At 43.6% G+C, this 14,696-nt stretch overlaps 1 protein-coding gene across 3 annotated transcripts in view; it reads left to right on the forward strand.

Annotated features, from left to right (window-relative positions):
• Window position 1: 1 nt before the first annotated feature.
• RECQL5 (RecQ like helicase 5) overlaps window positions 2–14,696 on the forward strand; it is a gene marked incomplete at its 5' end in the record, with an annotated part of 36,693 nt that continues 21,998 nt past the window's right edge. For all 3 annotated transcript variants that reach the window (XM_082008125.1, XM_082008124.1, XM_082008126.1), the window contains 7 exons: window positions 2–122; window positions 1,397–1,518; window positions 3,183–3,701; window positions 4,383–4,488; window positions 4,953–5,064; window positions 6,968–7,130; window positions 7,460–7,542. In XM_082008125.1, the coding sequence (XP_081864251.1) occupies window positions 2–122; window positions 1,397–1,518; window positions 3,183–3,701; window positions 4,383–4,488; window positions 4,953–5,064; window positions 6,968–7,130; window positions 7,460–7,542 (1,226 nt within the window). The remainder of the gene's footprint in view (window positions 123–1,396; window positions 1,519–3,182; window positions 3,702–4,382; window positions 4,489–4,952; window positions 5,065–6,967; window positions 7,131–7,459; window positions 7,543–14,696) is intronic.

Below are 14,696 nucleotides of genomic sequence, written 5' to 3' on the forward strand. Positions count from 1 at the left end.
GATGAGTGGCGAGGCTCCCCCGGGCCTGGAAGGCAGGGTCCGGAAAACGCTGCGAAAGGTTTTTGGGTTTGAGTCCTTCAAGACTTCCCTGCAGGAAAGCGCTACCATGACTGTGGCGAGAGGTGAGGCTCAGCATCAGAAAGATGTGAAACATGTCTGGTTTTCCATCTTCTGTGGGGGTGAAACTGCAGGAGTTCGTATCGCTCCTGTTTTGAGGAGACACATCACCTGGAGTAGGCAGGACTGCCCATCCCTCCAAGCCCTCCTCTGCTTTGAGATCCTTTCAGTGGCACAGGAGCAGGAGCGTGTGCTGCACACAAGCTCTCTGAGCACGGCTCTGCCCTCTCTGTTCTCCTTTGCATTTGTTTTGTAACCCCAGTGTTGCATCAACCAGAAAATAGAAAACCTTAAAGTACGGTCTTGCTGGTATGTCTGCTGGAGGCATCTGCCAGCATGTTTACAGTCAGATGAGGTCAAAACTGTTTACACTTAACACATTTTCAGACTAGACCTATCCTAGCTGTAGACAATGTTAGATGATACCAGTAGAAGTCTTGATTTCCTGGCATAGTTTATATCTGTTCTCTGAATTGTGTGGCCATTATCAGAAACATGATTTTGCTGGTGTTAATGTATCCACCAACATACGGCTGTTGGTTGGACAGGCAGCTCACGCGTACAGGCTGCCAACTGTCTGCTACCCTGCCAGGTCTCACAATGTGAATCATAACAGTATCAAACTCAGCATGCAGGACAGAGTTACAGTTTTCATCTATCGCCAGCAGCTGTACAGACGTGCCATTGACAACAGTCCAGCCAAAGGCAGTGTTCCATCAGCAGGGTGTCTCTGCCTATTAACGTTGCATGCAGTGGCATCTCCCCGACTTGAAGTGGATGCTGCTTAGCGCAGTGACAGCTACTAACTGCACGATATTATCTATGTGGTTGAGATTTCTAACCCTTATTTCTTATGAGGTACCTTTCTGGGATAAGCTTTAAGAGGATGTGGTAAAGATCTGTCATGGGGCTGGTAATTGGTAACTGGAAGTCTGTGAGATGAAAGCAAGCAGCTCATCTGGAAGAGAATTAGCATGAATAACTTGTTTAACTTCTCTTTATCTTGGTTTCTGTGTATCTTGTGGTACTCATGTAAGGCTGTTTCTAAATGTTTACAAAGCAATCAGAGATACTTTGAAGGAAACCGTTGCAGGCACACAAAGTACTACTATGCTTTTAGAGCCTAAAATGAAGTGTCTTTTGTTGGTATCCCACATGGTACATGCACACATCTGCTGTTTCTCACAGATTACAAGCCATTGTGCCCACCCCACCAGACAGAGCCCTGGGAACTTGCCACGACTCAGTAGCCTTGAGCTTTCTTCTGTTGTCTTTGCAGGCGAGAAGGATGTCTTTGTATGCATGCCCACAGGGGCAGGGAAATCCTTGTGCTACCAGCTTCCTGCAGTTCTGGCAGTGGGCATCACCATTGTCATTTCACCTCTGATTGCACTGATTCAGGTAACTGTCTCTTCTTAGCTGTCAGTGAAGGGGGTCGGGAGTCACTGGAGGCACAGCTGTCTCTTGTCTTTCTGTCCGCGAGTCTCTGCTGTTGGCCCACCTCTGGATTCTCTTCTTGATTTGTCTCGGTGGTTTTTATAACTGAGCCTTTCCCCATTTTCTGCAGTTCTCTTTTACCTCCAGTGTGCTATACAGAAGCAGCAAAGTAGAGTACTCTTTCCCCAGAAGAAAACTGCCATTTTACATATAAAGTAATAACTCTGGGAATGATGAAGTCGCCTTTGAAGGAATAATTTGTTCTGCATCAAAATTTCTTTTTGTTGCGGTCAGTCTTTCTGTCACAAGAAGAAGCTGGTTTAGCAGATCGGCTCCTTGAGCACTTTCATCTGTGGGACTTTTTTTTTTTTTCTGTATTTTGCCTTTTCTACTGTTTTATCACCTGTTGGGAGAAACATCTTCCTGTAAGAGCATCTGATTAACACTGCATGATATCTGGTGTTCTAGGCTGCTGTTTTGGTTTTTGTATTTGTTTTTTTTAACTACTTCACAGTCTTAATGTAATACATTTTAAGAATTAAGAACAGGCTTGGTGATACATCTCAGAAAGGTGTTATAAATAGTGAATTTGTTCCAAGTGAGAGGATTTCTAATTGAGCTCCAGCACAGGCAGTATGTTATCAGTGAAATGGAGGTTTAAAAAGTTACCGCTGTAAGATTTGCAGGTGAAGCAGAATGTGTCAGAGTGACAAATAGATTGAGATGGGCTCGGTGAGTCTTAGGGAGCAGAGCTGGAGTGAACCTTCAGAGGGCTTCTCATCAAGCCTGAAGATGCGGCGGCTATGCCTGAAATGATCATGATGTATTTCAGTGTAGCCAAACTTGAAGAGCTTAGTCTGTGTAGTTTATTATAGGGAAGGCTGAGAGTTGACTTTGTGAACAGAAAGCAGGATATTAAATCAATCCCTGAAACCAGTTATCGAGTGAAATACTGAGATATCCATTTTTCAGGACTATTCATATCTTCTAAAATGTTATGTGCTAGTCAAGGGCAAGTGAACAGCTCAGTGGAGGGATAGGGAGGTGAATTTGTATGCCCAGGGTTCGTCTGGATGGGATGCCATGTATTCTTCTCGGTTTTCATGGCATGATTCTCATCCAGACTTGGTTCTGTTGTGGTGGTGACTTGCACAATTCTTTATTTCATCCTATCTCAGCTGTGTTTATAACACCCTTTAGCTATTTTGGAATGAAATACACCCTGTTATTGTAGGGTGGTGGTATTCATTTTCCATCTGTGACAACTTGATAGTGTAAAACCTGAGACGTGTTGGTGGCTCGTTTCAGCTCACTGTGGCTTAGGTGAGTTATTTTGCACAGACCCCTGCTGGTGCTCCCTAGTAGGGAAAAGACTGTCTTAAAGTGAATGGATGCACAAAAATGCAGTTGGATGTTACAGCTGGACAGATATGCTCGCAGCCGAAGATAAAGGCAATAGAGGTGAAGTTGTAAATACCCAGACTGTAGGTGTATGTTGTCCTGAGACTCAATCCTGGAGGTAGAAGTTGTGGCCTCACCTGGATCTCCCTAGTAGTCTTTCTTGGTGATGGTGACTTTCTTTATAGCCATTTGCTTTTCATTTAATTTTAATTTTGTATTTACTCTAGGATCAAGTGGATCACTTGCTGGCTCTGAAGATCAAAGCCTGCTCACTGAACTCCAAGCTTTCTGCCCAGGAAAAGAAGACCATCCTGGCTGACTTAGCAACTGATAAGCCTGAAGTCAAGCTCCTGTACATCACCCCAGAGATGGCAGCCGCCTCTTCCTTTCAACCTACGCTGAACTCTCTGGTGTCCCGAAACCTCTTGTCCTACCTGGTAATCGATGAAGCACACTGCGTCTCCCAGTGGGGACACGATTTCCGACCTGACTACCTACGGCTGGGCATCTTGCGCACTCGCATACCCAGTACACCATGTGTTGCCTTGACTGCCACTGCAACCAAGCAGGTCCAGGAGGACATTGTGTCAGCGCTTAAGCTAAAGCAGCCACTTTCCACATTTAAGACTCCTTGCTTCAGATCTAATTTGTTCTATGATGTGCAGTTCAAAGAGCTCTTGACTGATCCATATGCCAACTTGAAGGATTTCTGTCTGAAGGCACTTGAAGTGAAGAACACCACGGGGGTAGGTTTTACATTTGGGGAAGAAGGCTAAACTGAACAAAGTCTACCTTAATGGTCACCGACATTCCAGTGGTTGATATGGACCCGACAGGTCTGTGGCAGGGATGGAGGAGTCCCTGGAAGAGAAAATGCTGACATATTTTTTAGTTCCTCTGAAGAGGAACCTTTCAGAGGTGTCCTCAGAAAGGGGTTGGTCTAAAAAAAATGGATTAGGAATATGCAACTAGCATTTCTGTCTTGCTTTGTCATGTCCCAGGCGATCATTGTATGATTGATTGTGTTCTACACTTCCAGTGTGCTGAGGATGAACAGAAGCATTTGAAGTGTTGTAATGAATTTCCAGCTCAAACGCTAATTCCTAAAATAACTCTCAGCAGCTCAGTTATAGCCTCTGCACCTGAGTTTATTTGTATGGCACAGGGAGACTGCTTCTTGCCTTATGTCCACTGAGGGAAGACTGGAGGACCATGTTTGGTCAATGTTGGGCCTTGTAGGACTTGTAAGGAAACTGTCTTTATGTCTGATTTACTTCTGTGCTGCAACAGTATCTTTCAGTCGCCAGGGAATGGGCTTGTAGAAGAGCTGAGGTTTAGGCACCCCTCCCATCTCTGCCATACTAATGACTGCAGCTTTGTTGATTGGCTTCAGACAGTGTCATGGACTTTTTCTCCTGTCTGCCCAGGTGTACTCCGGTTGTGGCATTGTGTACTGCAGGATGAGGGATGTGTGTGACCAGCTGGCTATTGAATTGAGCTACCGAGGAGTGAAAGCCAAGGCGTATCACGCAGGTATCGGAAGCTGCATCTGCATCTCTCAGTAGCTGGTAGAACTGAACTGTACACCTCTAACGCCTGGGTTGGGGATACCTAGGAAACCACCTTCTAGGCATGGTCTGCAATGTGTCTGATGCTCAGGTGTCAGGTCTGTGAGGTAAGCATGAGGCCTTCAGCAGAATGGCATTCCCTTCACTCCAGAACTGCTGGCTTTGTTGGATCTTGCATGGCCTAAATACAACAACTGCTTTCATCCTAGGAGGGATCTGAATTTTTCCTCTTTGGAATAGAAACAGCTGCTGCTGACTTCTGCTTGATCGCAGGCCAGTTTAAACAGAGGAGTGTGTACATCAGTCTGTTTTAGTGAGGGGGTTTGCTTGCAGTGGGGGAATGAAGGAGGAAGAAAATCTCTTGTTTCTTTTATTTTTTCTTTCTTTCTTTTGTTGTTGTTCTTTCCTTCCCTCTTGTTCCCTTCCCAGGACTCAAGGCAGCTGACAGGACTTCAGTCCAGAATGAATGGATGGAGGAGAAGATCCCTGTTATTGTTGCAACCATCAGTTTTGGAATGGGAGTAGACAAAGCAAACGTCAGGTGTGTGAGGCTGTGTTGTGCACCACCAGAGCCTGAAACCTGAGCTGTGCCAAGGGAAAGCCTCAGTCCCTCTATTACCTGATACATCTGACTAAAATGTCTGATGAACACTTGCTAAAACCCACAAAAACAGAGCTGGAGATTTTTTTTTTTTCATCTTGGAAGCAGCAAAAACAAACCTGGAAGGGTTTTGTAAAGAAATTTAAAAACAAGGCACCAGAGCTCCTCTTTGCCAGTCATCATCAAAACCAAGAAAATTGGAGGACTGCTTTGTTTTTTTGCCACACCCTCCAGGGTTTCAAAAAGAGCCATCTCAATGCAATCACAGCTGTTTCTTTCACTTCTCTTCATGCAATAGTTGCCATTAAAAAGCAGTGGGAAGAAAACCTGCACCTAAAATAATTCATATACCCTCTACTAAAATAGTCAGAGCCATCTTTTTTTAGAGATCTCCTTTTGCAATGCAATGGGGAAAAAAATAGCAGTTCACAAATGGCAATAACCATATAAAAATACAGCTGCAGTCCAAGGACAGAAATTTTGCACATGTTTTCAATTGCTGTTCCTCTGGGACTTCTGTCACCATAATTGCTCTGTGCTGTTAGAATTCCTGCACTGCAATATAGCTGTGCTGAGTTAGTATTGTCAGCTGTGATCACTTAGTAGAGGGATAACTCAGGTACAGCTCATACAACACCCCACAGACCTAATCTTTACACTAAAATCCACATAAAGCAATTGCCCTGAACACTGTGGGAGAGGGGCAGGACATCACTGAGATAGTCACATCAGTTCACGACTGTGTCATCCTTCTGTCTGTGTCACTGTGCTGACAGATAACAGGATCCCATGGCAATGACAGACTATTTGACTGCTTGATGCGTATGTTGTCAAGTAAGATCAGGTCTGACAACTTCTGGAGGTGACTCTTCTGGACAAAAGGGAAAACAGAAGTGTCTCTTTTTCTGATGGAGTCTGGTCCTCTCTCTTTGCTGCTAATTCAGTTTTGCTTGAGATTATTTATCAACTCCTTCGGTAAACTTCCTGACGGGGATCAAATATGTAGGGCTCTGATGCTTCCTGCCTGGCCTGTTCCTGGAGTGTTTGTGTTTGAAGAAACATGTTTGCTTGCTTTTGTTATTTAATCTTTTGCCACACCCATATGCATCATACCTGCCTCTGGGACATGCTGGTTTTCAAGCAGGCTGGTATTTAAAACATTGACAGCATTACTGTACTGTAAAATCCTCTCAACACAGGTATAAGCTGAATTGCTGAACACTCAGGTACAAGCAGGTTTAAAGCAGTCTGGCAGTGGTGTGTTGAAAACTTTCCTTCAGAGATTACATAAGGTTTGGTAATCATTTTGTATTCATATTTGTCGGCTAGGAAGGATGCCTTCATCTACAAGTGAGCTTGGTGAGACAGGATTTCCCATGCAGACTTTGCTGGCAAAGCAGTGTCTTTTCAGAATCAAGTATTTCAAAATGTGTTCCGTAATGTTCAAATTGTGTTCCACAAAGTAAATAGGACTTTTCTATTAATGCTGTATTTTATGGGAAAATCTCCCAAATTTCTTAAATCAATGTCCTTATTCTCAGTCTTCATAGCCGTACGATTGTATGCACATTTGGGATAGTCATGTGTGCATTCTTTTCTGTCTGTTTGGAGTGACATCCTGCTCACCTGTTGTTCGGTTGCGTTTGTTTCCTTAGAGCTCTCCTGCCTTCCTTGTCTCTTATGTGTCACGAGGACTTACAGTTCTGCATGCAAAATCCCTTGCTCTGCTAAATCCTCTGTTTATGATTCTGCTGCCCTATTTTTTACTGTTGTTGATGTCCACAAACATGTATGCAGTGATCTGAGAAACCTGCAGCTTTATGTTTCCTGTTATCACATGCAGATTTGTTGCGCATTGGAATATTGCTAAATCAATGGCTGGATATTACCAAGAGTCTGGCAGAGCTGGAAGAGATGGGAAGCCATCCTGCTGCCGCCTCTATTACTCAAGGAATGACCGGGATCAAGTCAGCTTCCTGATTAAGAAGGAGCTCTCTAACATCCAGGTAAGATCTGCAGAATAGTATCCACCTGCCTAGATATGCTGCCTTTGTTCTGAATATGCAAAGATGAAATGAGTTTTTCTCGGTCTAGAGCTGTCTGTAGCCCTTTTTCAAGGGATAGCAGAATGGAGTGAAGTGGGAAGGGAAAGGGCTGCCAGACTTCGCTCCAGCTCTATTAGAGAGACATGGGTGAAGAGTGGAGCAGAGGCAGGGTGGCGTCAGTACCTGTTTGCCGTATTGATCAGAAGGGTAGGATTTGGTCATCGTTACAGTCACTTTATCTCTTTATATTTAAATTGAAGACTATAGTTATTGTTCCCATCTACTTTCAGGAAAAAAAAGGTACCTTAAAAGAATCTGACAAAGCTGTGATGACAGCTTTTGATGCCATTGTGAACTTCTGCGAGGAGCTGGGGTGAGTGCACTTCTTTCAAACACTGTTTAATGGTGGGGAAAACATGCCTTATCCCTTCCGAGGCACTGTTATGACTGAGATCTTGCATGTCCAGGAAAAAGAAAATACTGAATGAATCATCTGATATTTTGCTGTCTGGATTGAGGAAGGTGTCCCTGAGACATCTTTCGCTCACTCCAACCTCTGAATTAACTGTGATGTTGGTCTTGGAGCTGGCCAAGTAACATGGTGATGTTAAATTGTAAGTCCTCTGGCTACGTTCTGTCTTTGATGATGGATTGACTTAGTTACATTTGCTTTTGTTTTGACTCTTTCCTCCTTCACTACATCATCTCTCTTCTAAGGATATAAACAGACAGCCTAATCAGCATGGGATGAAAGCATTTACATTTAATGTTTCTCTAAATCTCAGGGGCTCCACTCTGCAAAGTACTAGGTATCTGTGATTCTCATTGACCTTAGAAAAAGCTGATGGTGCTTAGAGTGTTTCAGAAACAGGCTCAAATTCTGAACGTGCCCAATCTAAATGCAGACTAGCAACCACAACATGCATTGTTCAGGTTTAGTTCATGACTTGTAAGCTGTAATTGTACTAATTGCTACTCTAAGCTGGATAAGACATCAAAGCTGTAATTTTGCCAGCAAGAGAGCAGCATGTGTTCACTAACTGAAAATGGTCAACGTGTGTCTTGCTTTCAAGTCTGCATTTTGTTTCATTTTTCACACCTGTGTCTAGGGCAACGTTTTCAATGTAATTGTAACACATGCTTCTTTTCTGATGCCTTGGTGAGCATGTTCTCTCCTTGTAGTCATGTTTTGTAAACAAATCCTGTTTTTATGGGGTTGCTCTGGGCAAGTCTTGTATGGTACAACATTGAGTAGTCCTCAGGCACTTGAAGGAGCACTTCTTTGCTCAAAGTGCAGGTAATTCTGGCAACTAGGAGGCTTCTTGCTATAAGAGTTTGATCCACTTACTTGGCTAAGCAGCTCTGCTCCTTCTGGTGTGTGTTACCAGTTCACAGAAGGAGTGGCCAGATGGCTGTTTGTGTCTGGGTTTTGTATAATCTAAGAGGCAGCTGTATGTACCTGGTTAGATGCTAACCTCAGGAAACCTTGTCCTGGTATCTATTTCTCCTTGATTCCTAAGCTGGTTATCAGTAGAGTTAGTCATGACAGTTGTTTCTTGGAATGGACGCTAGTGCCATAAGACCTGGACAGGGATCACCAAACTAACCTTGCAGAAGCCAGCAGCAGTCACAGGACACGACAGGGTGCTGTCCCAGTGAGGACATGAGTTAGGCTCCATGTAACCATCTTACAGCATCTCCTGCTTCGTGCATGCTGTAGAGAGCCTGACTGCTATCTGAAGTGAGGACCTCCTCTAGAGCTGTGCTGCGGCAGTGAGGCAGTAACTGAGCAAGGACAGAGAGAAAACAATCTCCTTTGCTCAGATGAATAGTAGTGGAAATAAGATTTCACTGGGTACATACAGAAATCTCTCTTAAGGGACTATCACTGGCCTAATTAGAAATCATGTCTCCCATACTGTCTTCCCTCCCACAGCTTTGTACACTCTTCCTACTATATAACATGCCATATGCATCCCAGAGTCACCTACTGTGGCACCACTGACTGGCTTCCCTGCTTATAACTCTACCGGAGACTAAGATGCTATTTGAAGGAATGCCACATTGCATTTCTTTTTTACATTTTGAATTAATACAGTTCTATTTCCTATCCAAACAGTGAAAGCAAACCTGAGACTCTGACCTTGCAAGGTTCTAAATAAGGACAAATAAAGACAGATTTGTATACTGGCAAGCAAGTTTTTGCATAGTATATTTAGGCTATTGTCAGAGTATGACAGGAGAACAATAGTATAAGCTGCTTTTAAAGAGTGGGTTTAGACAAAGCTTTTGCTGGTCAGAGTTTCCTGTTGCCCATTTGCAAGATGGAAAAAAAACCCCAACCATGTAACTGCAGCAGTGGAAGACGTCTTTATCAGTTTTAGGTGGTGGTTGACCATTTGCCACCTCTAACCAGTGGTTTTGCTAGGAAGATGAAAGTCAGGCAGAGATGAGTTGACTTTGGTATTCAGGTAGTCATGCAGTTCCTGAATACAGATAGCCTTGTGTATTTAGTTTGCTGTGGATCTGCAGAACAACTTGCTGGCATTGGTGCCTTGCTGTTGATGCAGGAAAGTTGCATGAGGAGAAATAACCACCCAGGAGGAGAAGATGAGAAAGCTTTTCTATGAACACCACAATCAGGTTGTAGCTGGGCTGATTCTTGCTTAGCTGCAGGGCTCCAAGTACTGCGTCTCAGCTTCACTGTTCATACACCACTCTGTTTGTGCCTTGGAGATGAGCAGCACCCAAAGATGGCAGCAAATAAGAGGAGAGCAATAAAAACAAGACAGAAGGTGCCAATCACCGCTAGCCCTCCAAGAGCCCAGTCACTTGTTACAGTCAATCTCTTTAGGTCCTCCAGAACTGTGGATACCTCTTGTACTGATGACATGCTGGCTTCCACCCTGCTGGAGCAGACAAGAACAGTATCAGGTGTTGGTGTATCTGCGCTGTGCTCTGAGCCTCAGTCCTGAAACCAGTATAGGCACGCACACCATGCCCGCAGGCATTCCTCTTCCAAAAGGGTCACCCTTCACAGAGATGGGAGCATAAACCATAAGAAAGATAGCTGAGGCCAGTCTCATAATCAGATCTACAAAGATGTAAAGAGGAAAGCTTCTGGCTTTACAAGATTTTGGCAGTTGAGATTTTTTAATAACAGTTTATCAATATTTTTAATAATATAATATAGTGTTTCTCCCAGCATGTTCAGTCTGTCAACTGTACAGCCTATACATGAAAGACAAGTATTCAGTGGGAGAACTTGCTTGATAGCATTGGAAGTATCTCTAAAAAAGGAGCTGGGCACTTAAACTCTGCGAATGCACTGGGGATTGAATGAACACTTACTACAAAAAAACCAAACCAAAACAAAAACCACAAAAAACCCCACCAATAATAAGCAAAGATCTTCATGTACAACTTCTTGCTCCCATAGGGTTTAGAATAGTCTAGTTATGTAAAAAAGGTCTCCTGTTACCAGTTTGCTTTAGTAACTTTCTGTTACTCTGCAATGGAAGCATAAGTTCTCCTCCCATTAAGTACTTGGGTCCAGCAACAATTTAAACTGGGATCTCAGTGGGTTCTACACACTTGCTCTTTCACCAATACTTTGCATGACGACTTGCCTATCAGCTTTCTAGAGGACATCCAGCATCTCTTTGTGAGCATCTTGTGGTTTTACTGAAGCTTTCTTGCTTCTCAAGGGAAAGGATCCATTACTTTTCACACTTTCTTTCAAATATGACTGTGCAGACACCATACAGGAAGAGATCTTTGTTATTTTTAAAAATTTGTTTGACTTGCCGCCCCTTATGCCTGTATACTTAATATTGTAAGGAAGAGGATTAGTGATGTAAAGCATGTTTCGTCCTCAGCAAGTCACACTTAACGAGGAACACAAGTTTGCACTTCTTGCTGAAGTTTTTGTTTCTTTCTCAGTGGTCAGAATATCCATTTCATGTTTTCTGGAATGATGGCAGATCCCCAGTCTCTAACCAACAGGCATACTAGACACAAAAGCTTCCTTCACCTCTAAAAAGCAGACAGCCTAGATACTACTTCTGTAGACCCAAAGGCAGAAACCCTGCATGACGGTACACCCTAGAAAGTTCCCGTCTCTTTTGCTAACTGCAGTTAATATCCTGAAATAGATGAGCTGTGATTTTATAAATACCTGAAGCTGTTGTGTGTTGTAGTAGGTGTTTCTTCTGGTACCTCCTCCACACCCACTGCAAGAAATCTTGGCCTGTGGTGAGGGACCCCCTTACTGCACCTGGAGCTTTGTAGAGCTAGCATGGAAGTTGCCCGTTTGTACTGCAGTAAATGATTAACAGCTGACTTTCCTGTAAAGGTGTGGCTAATCTAACCAAAAGCCTTGAGCCTAGTTAAAAAGACCTAGTCCAGCTGTCACTCAGACATTTCTTAGTCTCCATGGCTTTATCCACTCATGCACCTGTTCCAATGCTTGTAAAGGCCCACTATGTCCTCTGACTGCAGGTTGTAGTGGAGAGAAGATGGCTTTGTTTCTGAATCTGTACTGGAAGCTCTGTTAGGAGACTGCCATATCTAAAATTTGGACCCAGTCCAAACTTCATCGTGACAGTTTAGGTGGATAAACTCATTACAGAGCCTTGCACTGCTCTTAGCTGCAATAAAAATGACGCCCTGTTGCTTTCCTAACTGAAGACCAGAGGGATGGTGCTGGAGAGAGGTGGGAGGGGAGAAGGAGGAGAGTGTGGTGTGTGAGGCTGTTTGTTTTTAAAACGAAACTTGTTTTTCACAAGCCAAGCAAATCACTTTGAAAACAGAGGGATGATGTTACAGAATAGAAGCTATTCCATTAAGTCATCAGTAAAACGTCAACCACTTCTGCTGGAGAGGCTGGCCTCACTGTCTCTTCCAGGTTCCTCAGGGAAAGAAATTATTTCAACACTTGTATCATCAGGACTGAAGCAACTGTATTCCCTTGCAGTTCCTTCTAGGCTCACTCAGGCTTTTACAACATGTACAAAAGTTGATGTGTTTGAAGCAGTCTTGCCTTTGTGCTCTTTTGAGTCTCTTGCTTTTTGAAATAGAGAGGATCCATCCTCACTAGTGCTTAGCGTGTTCCAGGTCCTTTTATGTGGGTAATTATTGAAGCCAAAAACACAAAAGCTAGTGTGAGCGGTGAGCAGGGACCCAGAGACTGGCATGTTTCCAGACAACAGAAACTGAAGAGCTGCAGTAAGCCAGAGATTTGCTGGGCATCTTGCAGGCCAACGCGACCTGTTGCATGCAAGAAGGTGGCAGACCCCACCCAGCCCGGAGCAAGTACAGGAATACTCCAACCAAGTCCAGTCAAAACACAGTATTAGGCCTGTGAAGTCCAGGCAAGTATGTAGACATCAGTCCAGAGACCCCTCTTCTACATGGTGGCTGCTCCTCTGCTCCAGAAAGCCACCTGACTTCTTTGGATAGGCTTAATTTTCTCCTTCTCTTGTTTTTTTAACAGTGCTGTATTTATTCTCTGCTTCTAATTCGGGAACTTACAGTGGCAGAGATAAGACAGCCATTTCTCTTGTCCCTCTGCCTGGTATCTGTCAGTGGTTTCTAACTTGTAACACCACTGGGGAACATGTATTTGTAGCTTTCGCTGTTGAGATAAGGCCTGGCAGCTTGATCCTAGTGACAGCAACCTGTCAGTCGCTGGTATGTTTCCAGCCCTCTGAGCTTCCTCCTGACTGTTAACACAGGCTGGTTCCATGCTGCTGAAACATTTCTCAATGGGATTCTGTTAATTCCTGTAGCTAGCACTGTCTAGCACAGGCTAGGAAAGAAAGCAAGCTCTGTTCTTGCACAAGTCTCGTGACTTAACATAGATACAGAAACATCTGTTGAGTCTGTCCCCTGCAAAAGAGAGGTTCTTGAGACTTCCTATGTCACCCCTATTGCCACTCGTTTGTCAGTGAAACGAGGTTAGTGCGACGCATCTCTGAATGTTGATTAAAGTAACTTGATGCCACGCTTGAGCTTATCCTACCCTAACATATTGGTTGGGAGTGAGAGCTTTGGGACAGCGTAATAAAGGCCAGTGCTTTGTTAATCTTATTGTCACTGTGCGTGCAGTAGCTCATACTAGTGCAGTCAGCTGTTGGCAGTTGTAAAGTCGGGACTCAAATATTTACTTCTTAAGGAATGTTCTCATCTTCTGATGGAAAGTTTTAATTTTTATTAATTTAAAATTAACATTGGTAGTTTGAGGAAATTTTTTTCTTAATTTTTAGACTATTCTCTGTGTCACTGGCTGCAGATATATTCCAATGTGCAGCAGTACAAAATGCAAAATACCTAAATCTAGTTTCTTTGCAAAAATTAAAGTGCATTAAATACATGAGAAGCTACCAATGTACTGCGCTTTTTACTAATTTGGGTGCAGGCATCAGAGAAAAGAGGTTTCTTTACAAAGTTTTGGGGTTTTGTCCCTTCTGAAGTGTGAACAAAGCCCACTTAAACTTGATGATTCTTTTCTCTCTAGCTAGATGTTGGCGCTGGTATATACATGTGTAATCCCTTTAACTCCTCTACACTTAGCAGTTGGAATACAAGGGAAGAAGATGGCTTGCCTATAAGCACGTAACTTTCTATACCTTCTCATAAAGGTGGCTGGTTTCACATTTGGGGCTGAAAGACAGACCAGTGAGTTACAGAATTAGGTGCAGTATGAGGGTCTTTGGTTTGGCTATCCCTGTTATGAAAGTCATGGCCTGCGCCATAGCCTTGTACTTACATAAATCCTTTTCTGAAGTTCACCGAAGTGTAAACCAAACGTACGCAGCGGCTGCAGCATGGAAAAGGGATTTATTTGCATTTGTTAACTTCAGCCGTACAGCCCATTCTTGGCTCTGTTTTGTCACAATGCCTGCTGTCAGCTGCTGCATGTGTACCCTGAAGTGACGGCTACCATACTGTATGTCAGTCCTCTCAAATGCCTTTGTGTGTGCTAATAATCATACCTTAGGCATAATGTTTGTGTCCACTAAAGTTTCACACAGCGCAGGGAGTCAGGCACACAGGTCCCTCAAATAAGAATAGGGATTTGTTCATCTCCTGTCATTCCCATGCTCTGGAAGAACGATTCACCCACAATAAGCAGAAGAGCAGAACCACACGGGGGATGGGGTAGGAGCGAACATGTTTAGCAGCAGAATGATCAAATTAAGCTGTAGCATTGGTGAGTTTTTCCCTTTTGCCTTCATCTTTCTGTTTACAAAGGGTATTGCACATGATCTGATTTTTCTCTTTGGCAATTTCACATCATTGTAACACCAATGAAATAAAGCAGGGAGTGTTTGTTACCAGCCGTACTCAGAGCCTTAGCTGGCATGTCTAGATCAGAAGGTCCACAATTTGTTTTCAGGAGACATTTCAGCTAAATGTGTCTGTTGCAGGTGGCTTTTAACAGAGCAGGTTTGGGCTTGATCTAAGATGTATTGGGCATGTGGACCTCCAGTGATGGCAGTGGGTTTTGCTAGTGCCCAGCATCAT

This window comes from Phaethon aethereus (genome assembly GCF_964289735.1).
Source record: "Phaethon aethereus genome assembly, chromosome: 18".
Taxonomy (NCBI): Eukaryota; Metazoa; Chordata; class Aves; order Phaethontiformes; family Phaethontidae; genus Phaethon; species Phaethon aethereus.